Below are 14,107 nucleotides of genomic sequence, written 5' to 3'. Positions count from 1 at the left end.
GCCGTTGCTATAGTTGACCTCGTGCGGAAAACCAGCACGCGACGCCTGTGGGGATATTCTGGAATTCCGGTGAGTAAAATTCCAAGTCAAGAAACTTTTAAATGAGATTTTAACTTGTCGCGATGTTTGAGATTGAGCTCAATAAGACTCAAGTTAGGCCTTAACCTCGGCAAGATAAAGAAAGAAAACATGAAACTCAGATGAGCTTTTTTTTAAGAACATTGTTTGTAGTTATGTCTACTGCTGTCCTTAAAAATTGCTTGTATTATTTGTAATGTATAGAATAATAATTCCAAAATTGCTTTGCAATCTCACTATCCATTTGTGCTGCATAATGGCGTTGTATCATGTTATGAAACTCAAGGGTATGTATAGCTATGTAAAGGTTTTGCCAAAACAAATCCTACACAGTTAGTTGTACATGACAAATACAGTGATAGAAATGTCTGCATGTTGCAGCAGCAGTAGAATGTCCACACTTCCTGCAAAGCCTGGTCTGCGCCACACCGTGTCAGAGTGGCACAGCAACAACCACCAGCTGTCTGCTATAGCTCAACATGAGCGACATATTTCTAATGCAGTCCGACAAGAAGGGAGGTCACTACGCAACGAGTCCAACTGTAAGGTGGGTTCTTGTTTTGTCAGGATACCTACCAGCAATATAAACAATGTGTTTACAGGATGAATGACTGAATGATGTTCTGTTTCACAACATACCGTCCACAAATTCCTTTCTCCACATTTCATCAGTGCTCCTTTTTCTTTTTAGACAACCTGGGATGAGAGCAATACGTCTCGCAGACTGAGTGACCGGATCTGGGATGTTGCTCGGTGGAAAGAAGCACTGGAAGGCTGCGCCCAGAAAGTGGATGAAGAGATGGAAGCGCTGACCCTGGTGATTTGTCCAAGAATCTCTGAAACAAATAAGAGAGAATTGCAATTTGTGTTCATAATAGTGCAAAGATGCCAGCCTTTGTAAAGAAAGACCTAGAGTCTCTATACTTTTATACCTGTGTGAGTGTATTTGTCTTAGGTGTAGAATCAGTTTTCTTCATATCCAATCAAAATTTAAAGTGTAAGTAGTTTCCCTTCAACAGACAACTATCATACTTGTGAGCATGTAGGTGTTACTTTGTTCTCCTCTGGCAAACTTCACCGGTTGAGTCAGACTGAGCTGACAGTGAAGTAACCTCAGTCCTGGCGTGTGTTGGGACAGGCTAAAGAGCAGACTGAGCAGGCCCTGGCTGCAACTGTCATCCCTCTGGAGGTCAGCACCGAGTGTCTGACGCTGAGGGAGGGACGGTGCGGGAATGAGCTGGTCGCCGACCCTGTGGACGAGCAGCTGAAGAAAGAAGTGGAGCTCATTGAAAACGTGCAGCAGATTCTGCAGCAGCACATAGACAAAGCCTTCGAACAGCTGTGGTATGGGATGCTACAGTGTGATGCATTACTGTATGAAGTAAAAAAATAAAATAAAATAAAATCACCGACCACCTTTCTGTATGCCTGTTCCTAGTGTTCTGCAGGAGGCTCGGCACCAGTTGACTGCTGACCTTCAGAACAAGATGGATGCACTGGATGTTGATATGTCCTGCCTCTCACTTACAATAAAGTCACCTCACATCTCCCTGAAGACCAACCCAACTCGCATACCACCAGGGTAACGTTGGGGTGTGAGGGTGTCTGACATAACAGAAAAATAAGACACAGCAGTGGTTTCTGTCAATTTTACATCACATCTTTGCTAAAACTCTTAGATCACTGATTTATGGGATTTTGACACACAACTGCTGATAAGTTTCTCATTGCACAATATACGTATACTAGAGAAATTTGAATGCAGTAGAATAATACATTGGTTTGCAGCTTTCTTGGTTAACTCGCGCCCTAATAGCTAAAATGCAGAACTGTCATCGTCACTGTTATAGTTCCTCCACCCCCCAGGAGTGGGTCCAGTTCAGCCAGTATAATGTTGCTCGTGCCCAGGAGGCCATGCAGGTGTCCCAGCAAATGAGGGAGGACATGAGTCTCAGCAGAGCCCAGGTGGGTGTAATGTACAGTAACTACACCTGGCCATATTGTATTTACAGTACAAATGCTATATTGCACATGGGGCGCAGATAGTAGCTTTTTTTATTTGCAGCATTTTCCTTCGTGGCCCTTAGCAACAATGCTACGACACAACAACAATATTACAGACCTTTTGCAAAATCATTCAGACTGAAAGAAATACAAAATATGATTCTAAAGTTTATTTTATAATTTCTATTGGTCTCTTTTGTTTTCCTATGTATCTCAGCTGCAGAATGACTTGGAGACTCAGCAGAGGGCCACAGAGTTTGCACTTCGTAAGCGTCATCACCATGAAGAGCAGGCCTGCGATGAGCTGGAGTGGCAAATAAGAAATGTAAGAGAGATCTGTAGATTTGAGATTAGGCATGAAGGGGTCACAGCAAGCGAGATATTTGTGTTTATAATGAAGTGTTTCTGACTGTGCATCTGTCTCTAGACTGAAGATGAAATGGCAGAAATGGAGGCTGACATCCATGGGCTGGATGCAGATCTGCAGGCCAAAACAGCCCCCCTGAAACTGGCTCACACCAGACTGGAGAATCGGACCAACAGACCTGGCATGGACCTGTGCAGAGACGAGGTTCATTTATAAGATATACTGTAGTAGTTCAAGGATACCAATATTAGCAATAGCAGTCGATGTGCTTCGTCCTGACTGATCTCTTCTCTTTCCTGTATGTGTTCAGGTTCAGCATGGGCTCGTTGATGAAGTCCATCAGCTGGAGGACACGGTCATGGCCCTGAAGCAAAAGCTGTCTGAGGCTCAGTGAGTCTTGTCTTGTTACTATGATAACAAAGAAGAGCTGATATTATACATGTTTTTATTTATCTGCTCATTCAAACCAGAGAGGAATGAAATCAGTCTAAAACCCATCTCATGCTCACTCAGGCACTCTCTACAAAAGATGAAGCTACATCATGGCCACATGCTGAAGGATCTTTCCAGAAAACAGGAAGCTTTATCTTTGGAACAACGAAGCATGAACACACGCACCCGCCTTTCGTCAACCTCGGGCGCTGATAAAACCCCAGTGCCGCTGGTCCCGCTCACAAACTCCAGTGGGAGGAGCAACCTGCAGCTGCTGGCTCAGTAAGAAGACAGTGCCCATGTTTGTGAAGGGAAGGCGTTTTAATTAAACAAGGATGACTCATTCATTCACCATGTTTCTAGCCCTGCATCTGTCAACAAGTAATGGAAATGACATAAGCAAAACAAATAAAATGAATCATCTTTTCTGTATTTTATTTATCTTCATTTATTAATTTTATTTTATTATTTGAAGAACTGTCACCCTCTTGCCAAACATATTCTCCTGACCCAATCTGCTTTTAGTTGTGATCAATGACTTTGTGTGTGTGTGTTTAACTTTTACACGAAATTACACAAACAATCTCTAAAATGTGGATTACATGTTTACCCCCTGGCCTCATTTAAACCTTCACTCATCAGGGCCATCTCCTGTATTTATGCATTTGAGGTCATCTATTTTAGAATGTAGTGGCTGCTACAAAAATTCACAAGTTAAAGTGCTCGTGTTTGTGTCCGGTGAAGTCACTGCTTTTATTGACCATTAGCTTTAATGGCTTTGTTTGGCTTCATTATATTGTTTGATCATCGGATGCTGTTTGGAGCATGAAGACGGTGATAATGGCGAGAACTTTGACTCATACAGTATACATGGTTTAGACTTTAAAAAAAATCTGGTAAACAGGCTCTAAACAGGGTCCCTAAGGCAATAAACCCTTGTAACTCTCACCTGCGTCAGTGGTTGTGTCTTAATAGATGTGTTTGTGTGAGTCACTGCTTTTTATAGGGGTGTAGATGGGCTTTAAAAAAATGTGTGGTCTGTGTGTTGTCTCTCAAGGTTGGATCTAATAAAACCATGCTTATGGTCTATGGTCTATGCTGTATGTTATTTTTAAGTTTAGTTTTTAAGTTTCCAAGAAGAAACTTAACTGGAGCAGATTGTTGTGAATATTGAATTTGCTGTGAAAGAAAATTCACTTTGTATTAGGGTCAGTACAAAGACAACACACATGGCTGCTAACAGTGATTTTGTTCAATTATAAGTGTCAGAGGATTGGGACTGAATTCTAACCTTCATCGAACAACTCGTTTTTGTAAGTTCTGAAGCGATATGTAAATAAAAACCATGAACTTTAAGTTAAATTAACTCAAAATGAACAAAATGTATGTATTTATATTAAGTTATTTACCTACTTGTTTCACTGAACCACATAAGGATGGAAAGGCCTCAAGATGCATTTCAAACGAGTTACAAGAGAATAATAACATTTTAATTAAAGGAGTCTTACTATGAATCTAACAGGTTTAGCTCTTAGTATTTTAACGAAAGAAAGTTTAGTTCTGAAATGTAGGAGAATTAAAGTTGACACTGTGGTTTTCTTACTTAATTCACTTGCTCAAAATTAATTATTGAGGTGATCAAATAAATGTGCTAAAAAGGCAAAGTCTGTTATTGATGTCTTAGCTGGCGCTAATCGACGGGCCCTGTGTTAGAAATACCCCGACTCCCTGAAAAACAAAACAGAAGAATTATGAAAAGTAAATGAAGGCTGATGTCACTTTCACTTCGGGTAAAAAATAAAGTAAATATGCCGTCAACGACCTGCAAACATCCATGTCAAGAAATCAGGAGGCTAGATATTACACACATTTGTTTTGAAATTTGGATCAATAGCCTGATCAAACAACTAGCAGCCATGTTGTGGACTGCTGCAGGTCTGGTCTTGGTGTTTGTCAGTCTGCTTTGTTTTTCTGCTCCATTTGCTTCACCCAGAGCCTTTTGGGCGACACACCCACTCATCTCACACTCTCACTCTTACACAAACTAAGAAACTCATTCTCCACTTTAAAACTGTGAGAAGCGCCTTCATGCCACAAAAAGTCACAGTTTCTCTGAGCCTGACCCGTCCTCTCCTCACATCGACCGTCTCATTTATGACTTTATTGCCTGGCCCTTCAGTTCATTTAGACAGCCTCCAGCTTAAGGTCATGGCCATGTGCTTCCTGACAGGCTGGATTATTCTGAATCATTTCACTTAAGGGCCCAGATGCTACCTGTCTGTTATCCTAAACTGAGAGGGCAATTAAGGCAGCTCGGTGCCTGCTAAATACCCCATACTTCTGCATGAGTGGATTCGTCTCCTTATCTGCATCTCTGCCATGATGTCGTGTGCACCTCGCCCCCTTCACTCCCACATGCATCAGCACCTTTGTGGCCACCACATCTGTTTTTTTTTCTGTCTTCTGTCTCAAACATGTTGTTTCTATTTCAGAGTTAAGTCTGTGCATGACAGAGGGAGGACAGGAGCTTCGTTACCAGCTTGGAAAATGACATGTAGTTGCTGCCATGAATGGAGAATCTGTCTTTTGAAAGAGTAGTTTATAAATGGAAGCACGTGAAATAATCCATTTGTTAGCTTGTCCTAGGTTGAGACTTTCCTGTCAGCTTCAGTTTGTCTGATGAATTATCCTTTTGATGGTAAACTGGAGGAAGTGCGACTGTTTTCCTGGACTTTGTTTCCTAAACTGAAGAGATGCAATTGAAGGTCCAAGATTGCATCGCTCTCTCTGTCTACACCTTCACCTTTCTGCTGGGCCTTCCTGCCAACCTGTTGGTCCTCTTCGTGTATGTACGCAAGGCCTGCAAGCGCGGCACCACACCCAATGTGGTCTATGCCTTCAACCTTTGCCTGGCCAACCTGGCACTCGTGGCCTGGCTGCCCATCAAGGCTGTGGAGACTTTTAGGGGCTGGAAGCTACCACCACTTGTCTGCCCTATTTACAGCTTCTTCCTCTTCTCCTCCCTCTACGGCAGCTGCCTTTTCATCACCGCTGTGACAGTGGGGCGTTACCTCAGCATCGCATTCCCCATTATCTACAAGAGGTACCGCCATGCTCGAATCTCTTGCCTCATCAGCATTGTCCTCTGGGCATTGGTGATACTACACCTCAGCTTTGCCCTGGTGGCTGAACAAGGGGCTTACTTTGTCTCCACCAGTGGTGTCACCTCAACTTGCTATGGCATATTCAATGAGTCCCAGCTGGCTGTTCTGCTGCCTCTACGCCTGGAGATGTCCATCGTTTTGTTTTTCTTGCCTTTGATTGTGACATCCTTTTGCACGCTTCGCTGTGTTACCCTGGTATGGCGCTCACATTTACAGCCTATGGGGAAGAGAAGAGTTCTGACTGTTGCACTCTCCACGCTTGCCGTGTTTGTGGTGTGCTACGCACCCTACAATGCCTCACATGTTGTGGGGTTTGTGCTGGAGCAAAGTGTTGAGTGGAGGAGATATGCTATGCTGACAAGCATCTGTAATGTTTTCCTGGAGCCTGTAGTCATGCTGATGCTGTCACCAGCAGTGTCGAGGGGCATCATGGGAAGAATCTGTGGACGGCAAAGTCACTTCAGCCGGACTGAGGGATATAGGCATCGACGTAATATGGCCAACAGTGTTGCAAATGTCAGGGTACCACCTACACTCTCTGAGAGGAGCAAGGTGGGGGCAGAGATGACTAAAAGTAAGTCAGGAGGGAGATCTCAATTTTTCTCAAATCCAAAAGGAGAAATGGGACAAAATAGTCTGAGAAAAGATGTCCATTCTTCAGGTGTGCCTTCCATCAGCCCCAGAAAATGTAACATCACTGCTGCTACCTGGCCAAATTCAGTGTACCTCCTCCCTACAGATGAACCAAGATAATCCCAGTGATATATCTCTGTGCCTGTTATTTCAAGGTATAATGACTTCATCAGAGCTGCATCACAATGAGTCCATCAGGTTTTTTTCTTTAAATCAAATATTTCTGAGGAAAAAAAGTTGATGACAAAAGGTCTGACCTGAGATGGATCCTGTGCTACATCAGTGTTTTTGCTGATGATTAAAAAAAAAGTGCCTCATGGGGTTTTTCATGTGAGTGTTTCTTACACTGAGAGTGGCTGATTGTCTAAAAATGAATTAAGCAGACATTGAAATCCATGGTTTTAACCAGGGAAATCTGCTTGTGTTTGAAACTGAAGAAGTGCATTTAATTCAATAAGGCTTGTGTTTTTATAAGTCAGAGGAAAACCATGCTGAACCTTATGTCAGGTAGCTAGTTTGGCAACAAATGGCTCCATCTTGTGTCTTTGACTTTAAAATATGTCGTGTTTTCCATTGGAAAGTGTTGAGTGTTTTCTCACATGTGCACAATTAAGAGTGTTGACATAACAGGCAAAGCTGAACGGAGAAGCCTATTATTATCACTAGTTACACCTGTGCTTTTCCTACTGTGACACCTCAAAAATACCCTTTTATCAACAGTTTGATGCTTGAATTTAATTGTACATGTCAATAAATTGTGCATTCATTGATTGGCTGGTTTCTAAAGTATTTGTGCTTTGTAAAATGTTCTGTAGTGGCACTCAAAATAAAGTATGATGTTTAAAAGTGCATTATACCTGGTGTTTTGATTGTTATGTCAAATGTGTTAAATATTTAACTCCCTGTGGGTGACGACACACGGCTGGAAGGTGAAGTCAAAGATAGATGACAGCCACTTTTACTAAAGAAACAGAAATTAATGTTATATACAATAGAGTTTTACAAGAAAAGCATTACAAATAATTTTGTAATGATTATTACTTTGTAAGGGCATCTTATATCTAATTATACACTCATTTGTCAGTTTATTAGGTACACCTAGCTACAATTAAGCAGACCATGTTTTTGCTGAAAACGTGAAGGTGTTGATTCAAATGTATGATCATTTAGGAAAATTATTTTGTAGTTTTTTTTTGTTTGTTTTACTGTTTTATACAGAGAGGTGGTTCTGTTATTTACCCTCATGTTTACTGTAGCTAACATGATTTAGGTGGACAAAATAATAGAAACATGTTTGTATAATTCAGTGCAGTTCAACAGCAGCACAAATTACAGCCTCAAAATGATCATACAGTTGTATCGACACCTCTCTAACCAAGTTTCAACAAAACTGAACACTAACACTGTCACAAAGGGAGGATTTATTGCCAGATTGTTGCATTAGAGTGACTTAGTTTTAGCTACTGGCAACAAAAATGGGTTGTTTGGAAATGCTTTTATGTATGAATTTGACTTAAAATTTGGCAGAGCACCCCCAATACCTGAATGGTACATATACTCAGGTACAGTGTGTGCGTGACATTAGCGGCTCGAGTATCCTTGCTGAGCTTTGCTGCGGGTCTTCTCCCCTGCTTCCTGCCTGGCTCTCTGTAACCCAGCTTAAAAATGATAATAAATAAAAGCCAAAAAAAAGCTACTTAAAAAAATAAAGCATTTGGTCAGAATTACGATAATGGGCAATCTATTTTAACTAATGACACACAAATGATTTTAGTGTTTCTGAACACATATACTGAACGTATAATTTATAGTGGTTAATGGCATCAACTGATATTAATGTGAGTCGGCGCAAACCTGGTGTTGATGCATTTTTAATTTTCAGCCTCCACCAGTTCAGATCAGAGAGGTAATTTGGCACCATGCTGCAGAGTCATCGCAGGTTTGTTGTTGAGAGTGTTGTTGTGTAGACAGGCAGTATAAAAAGGGTGTAGATGGGAGGGATGGAGATATAAACAGGCTGGGTGTCGGACCACAGAGGAGTTGCAGCTCTGTTCTCTCAGCCCATTTGATTTGCACTCTGACATCGACACCTGTAAGCCAGAACTGGGATAAATGTCATGGATAACAGGTAGAGACTTGTGTTCCACTGTGTGTTCCATTGCAGTAACCACTGGTGTAGCTGTTGATTCTGTTTTGAAGCTAATATAAAGTAACTTTTGTCTGTTTTGTAACATTTGCCTGAGTGTTGTACAGTGAAGTTTCAGTTTTGGTTTTTAATTTGCCTTTGACTCATTTGACTCATTTAAGCATCTTTCATCTATAAAGTTTGGTTTCATTTATTAAAATTATTCTGTGTAACTTAAGTTTTTTCCGTATTAATTATGCACATTTACAGCTGGACTTGATTATTTTGACTTGTATTTTTATGTATGTATCATGTATAATGCAAAACCACTATTTAAAAAAAAAAAAAAAAAAGACAATTTTGGCTATGCAATCTTACTGTGTTCAACTCAGATAAAGGTAAACCCTCATATATCATGAAGTCCTGGAGCCGTCATTTCAATCTCATCTGTAAATAAAGTTGTGCTACAAAGTAGAACTGACAAATTTTTTATAGGAGGCTGTAGAGTGAATAGCTCTGCATTCTTGTGCTCTGCCCTCTGGTGGGAGCTACAGACAAAAAAAAAAAAAGACAATGCTCTGTTGTACGATGCTGCAGCTGATGTCAACATTTCCCTGTTCCTGTGTCAGACAAAAACCTATTAGCTCACAGTTCCAACTACGTCGTACCAAGCTTTTATGTGGTTGCTGGGAGATATTGTTTGGGCAGTGTAAAGAACAAACATTGTGCAACTCATTAAATTTCCGCTATTGGAGCCAAGATAGCAGATATCCAGTAGGTCATGACCAAACAGTTTATTTCCAGGCAGCGAAGCACACGGCCAGCAGCATCCGACAGGACAGCCCACAGTAATGGAGAGTCTGGCTTTTCAAATTTGACAAAAGTGAGTTAATCACACTTTTAATAAATAACTCTTTAAAGGACATAATTTACCTATGTCCTCTAAAGTATCTGAATGGTCCAATTCAGTACTTTATTTTTTATGTTTGGTACTTGCAAACATTTAGTGGGTGATAATTTAAGAAGTACCGTCTGTGAATTTAAAGTCTGGTAACATATGTGTGTCACATCACTGGGTGACTTGGTGTCTCAAACGGTTTTGTTTTTGTGTGGATTACCGACTGTATAAAATATTCACTACAGTCCCCAGCAAATGGTTAATTAAAACTACAGTGTCCGGTTGTTTGAGGAAAGTATCTAGTGTTGTTAAATGTGTTTGTGAGCTGTTTTAGTACTTCTGTCCAGAGGTACTTCTTCAGGATGAACCAGTGGGTGAACTGAGAGCCACGGACAAAGAAGTGTAGTTGAGAAACAGACTGGCACGTTGTTGGCTTTGGTCTTTTACTGGTAATACTGCTTAGAGTTGACCTGCTTAGGCGTGTCTCAACTATTTTAATTTAGAGGAAAAAAACTTATTAGAAATTACCCTTTTCCTTTACAGAGAACTTACAATCCGACCTGTTTCCTTAGAATCTGAAAAAAAATTTCTTAAAAAGCTTTAGATTAATGTAGTTGTATGGCTTGTGTGCACATGTGAGGTTTCCTTCTGGAAAATAGTTTAACAACGGTGTTAACATGCTCACACTGACAATGAAAACATGTTTACCAGACACATGATTGAGCTCATTAGCATAATAACATTTGCTAATTAGAACTAGAAATGGAGTTCAGGTGAAACTGATGGTAATGTTAGTTTTGTAACCATTTGGTCATAAACCAAAGTACTGGACAAATTAAAATTTGAGCCGATTAACATCAAAATATCCATCAGATTTAGTGGCTGCCCTTCCAATATTTATTGAGACATCTCATTCAAAACTACAAATGTCAACCTCATGGTGGTACTAGGGGAGTCAGGGGATCACCAAGATCATCAGAATCAGAATCAGCTTTATTGGCCAGGTGTGTTGGACACACGAGGAATTTGACTCTGGTACATCGGCCCAATGCAAGGGGCAAGTAAACAGTAAACCAGCATAAGGCTGTGTAATATAACAAAATAAGCAGTATTAACAGGCAGTAAACAATGCAAACAAAGGAATGTTCACTGAAGTGAGATAAATAGGGATAAAAACAGAGTACTTAAAACTAGAGACCTGTACGAATCTGTATAATCTGTACGAGGTATAGTTACAGGTATTTCACTGAGGGTTATTGTCCAGTCATACTGCCGTTGGTTAAGTGTTCATCAGAGTGATGGCCTGGGGGAAGAAACTGTCCCTGTGCCTGGTTTGTCTTGGTGCACAGTGACCTGTAACACCGTCCAGAGGGGAGGAGTTCAAACAGATTGTGTCCAGAGTGTGAGGGGTCTGCAGTGATCCTCTCCGGCCCTCCTTTTCATGAGCATTCACCTGCTCAGGACCATGAATATCCTGTAAAGAACTTCCTGGTAATGGAGTAGTTGTTGACATAGCTCAGTCTGGACAAGTGGGGACCACCTGACTTTGCCATCTTAGCCACACCCTGGCATCGTTGAGAACAAACTTAAGAAACACCCTTTATATTATTAGTTTTCCTGGTGATCAGAGATTCATTAGAATCTAGCTCCTGTTCTTTGCCCTTATTGATCATGATTCATGTTTTCTTTTGTCCAGTGTCAGAGTGTGTCCACAGCAGTCTGTGGAGTCTCCTATTGCTTTCTGGCTACATCCTCACCTTCCTATTGGGGGTCCCTGCCAACATCCTGGCATTCTGCACCTTCTATCGCAAGGTGCGCCGCAGAGCAGCTCCAATTGACATCCTCCTCTTTAACCTCACCATCTCTGACCTCATCTTCCTGGCTATCCTGCCTTTTAAAATGAAGGAGGCCTCAGACAACATGGCCTGGCAACTGCCCTACCCCCTGTGTCCCTTCAGTATTTTCCCCTTCTACGTCACCATCTACAACAGCACCCTGGTCCTCACAGCTGTGAGTGTGGAGCGCTACCTGGGGGTTGCCTACCCCCTCAGGTATGCTTTATGTCGCAGGCCTCGCTACGCTGTGTTGGCCAGCATCACATTCTGGGTGGTGACCTCTCTGAACCTCAGCATCGTCTACATCATGCCATACACCCAGTGGCACAAAGGTGAAAAGAGTGAAAACAAGTCCAACAGCCCCACCCCTCCACCTACCTGCTACCAGAACTTCACCGAGGACGAACTCGCTATCCTGCTGCCGGTCCGCCTGGAGCTCTTCCTCTTTCTCTTCTGCATCCCCTTCTTAATCTGTTGCTTCTGCTACACCAACTTCATCCTCATCCTGTCACGTATTCCAAACGTCAGCAGGCGCCGGAGGCTGCGGGCCATTGGTCTGGTGCTCAGCACACTGATAGTATTCACTGTGTGTTTTGGACCTTACAACGCCTCCCATGTGGTGGGATACGTCCGTCACGAGGATGAGTGTTGGAGGAGCGTGGCGCTGCTCTGCAGCACCTTCAACGCCTGCTTCGATCCAATTATCTTCTACTTCTCTTCAGCGGTGGTCAGAAGAATGTTAAATCAATGCTTCAGGAGCATTATGGCAAAGCTGCACATCCTGAGGTGTGGGGGGGCTCGTCAGTCCTGCTCCAAGAGTGACAAATACAAGGAAGCAGCCCCTCCTCTCAAGGCCTGAAAAAATTCTGCAAAACATTACAGACAAAAATGAAGGGATGTGAATTTTTATTCACCAGTGAAAGTGGACGGGTCACTGGCTAACAGACTAGTTAGTGTCACCTTTGACAGGGGATGTCTGCTCCATAATACACACTTCAATGTGCACATTTGCTCAGATAGCTCTACTGATTCTGTGTTTGTCACTGATCAGCACTCAAAGCTGAAATGCATCAGCTTTGTTGTAATTTTTATGTCAATAGATGAATTACTGAACAGGACTAGTGGGCACAGGCCCAGGGGCCCAACGTATAGGGGGCTCCTGGGCCTGTGCCTCTGTTTGAAGTTAAATGTCAACCTGATAAAAGACACAAAACAACCACAAAGAGACCCAAAACGACTACAGGGGAAAAAAAAAAAAAAAAAAAAACACAAAAAGACAAATACCAACCGTGTTCATGTTCATTTCCCATGAGATTGTATTCCCATCTTAAAATCTAACTTAGTTTAAGAGTTGTCCTTACTGAGAATGACGGATCATTTGTAAATGTTGAGGCTGTTGTGGACCAGTCAGTTTTTTTACTTTGCAGTAAGTTATTAAATCTGCCGTTACAAAGTGGTACAATACTATAGTAAAGTGGGTGTGTTTGTTCCATAATACATCAGCCACAATAACTCAGATCGTTTTCCTGCTTTCGATTTGTCATGTTTTGGAATGATAATTAGACTGCATTTCATAAATACTTCACATTTATCAAAGTGACTTAACATAGGATGAATTTGTTTCTGTGGTGGCTGACCCTGAGGGGTGGAGCCAGGAAAACACCACCTTTCATCTTGACATATTACAAGTCAAGACAGAGGAGGTGTTCAAGAAACCAAAATGAGCAATCGATGAAAAGTACACAATAACCACAACAAAGAAAATTTGAAAAGGGAATAGAGAAAAACACGTAGCATTATAGCTGTTTTCAGACAACTGCTCCAAATATGTCGGTGTGTATTCTTACCATACAGATGCTTCCAGACAGACCATACTACAGCTGGACTTTGGCCAAGAACCTGTCCGGGGGCACGTACAGCATAGTACATATTGTACAGTAACCAATTAAAATTAAATTTGCAACAAGGACAGTGTTTAATCAAAGATGAGTGTTTTATAGGAACCAGGGCTGAAGTAATTAAAAACCAGGGGACATCAGACCACAAATAGGAAGTGGAGCCTGCATGCAGCCGAGTTAATTAGGAGTCGCAGGCACACGCAGCCGGATGTGTAAACACAGAGATCATGCAACACTGAAGTGAAGCGCAGGTATAAAGTGTCTCCTTCTGCTCTGAAGGGACTTCAAACAGTGATAACCAGCTTCTGACCCCTTCCTGACAGTAACAATGAAGGTGGAGCACCTGGGCAGGTGGAGTGCAAATACACACAGATAACACCTCTCTATAGGGTCTTGTTTTTGTTCAGGGCAGCTCAGCACGCTGGTTCAGCTGTGAACTTTGTTCATTTTATAGTTTAGTGTGCACATAAAGACAAATCTCACCACGCAGGTAGGGAGTCTGCTGAGAAAGGCTGAATATAGTTTGACAGGTAACATCAGTATCACTGACAGACACTTCAAGGCAGTGATACATGCATCACTACATGAAATTAATTTTATGGTGCGCGAGTGCAGACTGTGTGCACGTGTCTGTGGTCAGTTTACACACCTGCCAACACCTCTCAGGACCACA

General features: G+C 41.9%; 4 protein-coding genes across 6 annotated transcripts in view; 3 read left to right on the top strand and 1 right to left on the bottom strand.

The window, feature by feature from the left end:
• LOC109958689 (lamin-A-like) overlaps positions 1–781 on the bottom strand; it is a 15,965-nt gene extending 15,184 nt beyond the window's left edge. For both annotated transcript variants that reach the window (XM_020597537.1, XM_020597538.1), the window contains exon 1: positions 718–781. In XM_020597537.1, coding sequence (XP_020453193.1) covers positions 718–742 — 25 coding nt within the window. In that variant the 5' untranslated portion in view covers positions 743–781. The remainder of the gene's footprint in view (positions 1–717) is intronic.
• On the top strand, positions 1–4,321 carry tekt2 (tektin 2 (testicular)). 2 transcript variants are annotated; one of them, XM_020597547.1, is made up of 10 exons: positions 1–69; positions 463–625; positions 770–895; positions 1,217–1,422; positions 1,517–1,660; positions 1,929–2,043; positions 2,300–2,407; positions 2,510–2,653; positions 2,760–2,839; positions 2,963–4,321. In XM_020597547.1, the coding sequence occupies exons 2-10, from the start codon at positions 470–472 to the stop codon at positions 3,165–3,167; spliced, it is 1,284 nt and encodes a 427-aa protein (XP_020453203.1). In that variant the 5' UTR covers positions 1–69; positions 463–469; the 3' UTR covers positions 3,168–4,321. The 2 variants fall into 2 exon arrangements, with proteins under 2 accessions (XP_020453203.1, XP_020453202.1); XM_020597546.1 differs by having other exon boundaries at positions 460–625.
• A 1,313-nt stretch (positions 4,322–5,634) lies between these two features.
• LOC109958672 (free fatty acid receptor 3) lies at positions 5,635–6,839 on the top strand. The gene is made up of 2 exons (XM_020597512.1): positions 5,635–6,597; positions 6,834–6,839. The coding sequence occupies exons 1-2, from the start codon at positions 5,635–5,637 to the stop codon at positions 6,837–6,839; spliced, it is 969 nt and encodes a 322-aa protein (XP_020453168.1).
• A 2,778-nt stretch (positions 6,840–9,617) lies between these two features.
• Positions 9,618–12,768, top strand: LOC109958769 (free fatty acid receptor 3-like). The gene is made up of 2 exons (XM_020597675.1): positions 9,618–9,686; positions 11,398–12,768. Coding segments are annotated over exons 1-2 (999 nt in total). The 5' UTR covers positions 9,618–9,685; the 3' UTR covers positions 12,396–12,768.
• Positions 12,769–14,107: the final 1,339 nt, after the last annotated feature.

The sequence above is a fragment of the Monopterus albus genome, unplaced genomic scaffold (assembly GCF_001952655.1).
Source record: "Monopterus albus unplaced genomic scaffold, M_albus_1.0 scaffold34.1, whole genome shotgun sequence".
NCBI classification, from domain to species: Eukaryota; Metazoa; Chordata; class Actinopteri; order Synbranchiformes; family Synbranchidae; genus Monopterus; species Monopterus albus.
This window is presented reverse-complemented; position numbering and strand designations above follow the sequence as displayed.

Bases quoted from the DNA above. Each gene is read 5' to 3' on its own strand.
- tekt2 (XM_020597547.1), top strand. From the start codon at position 470: ATGTCCACACTTCCTGCAAAGCCTGGTCTGCGCCACACCGTGTCAGAG. The intron at 1,423-1,516 runs GTATGGGATGCT...GCCTGTTCCTAG, and splicing joins AAAGCCTTCGAACAGCTGTG to TGTTCTGCAGGAGGCTCGGC. The intron at 2,408-2,509 runs GTAAGAGAGATC...ATCTGTCTCTAG, and splicing joins TGGAGTGGCAAATAAGAAAT to ACTGAAGATGAAATGGCAGA.
- LOC109958672 (XM_020597512.1), top strand. From the start codon at position 5,635: ATGCAATTGAAGGTCCAAGATTGCATCGCTCTCTCTGTCTACACCTTC.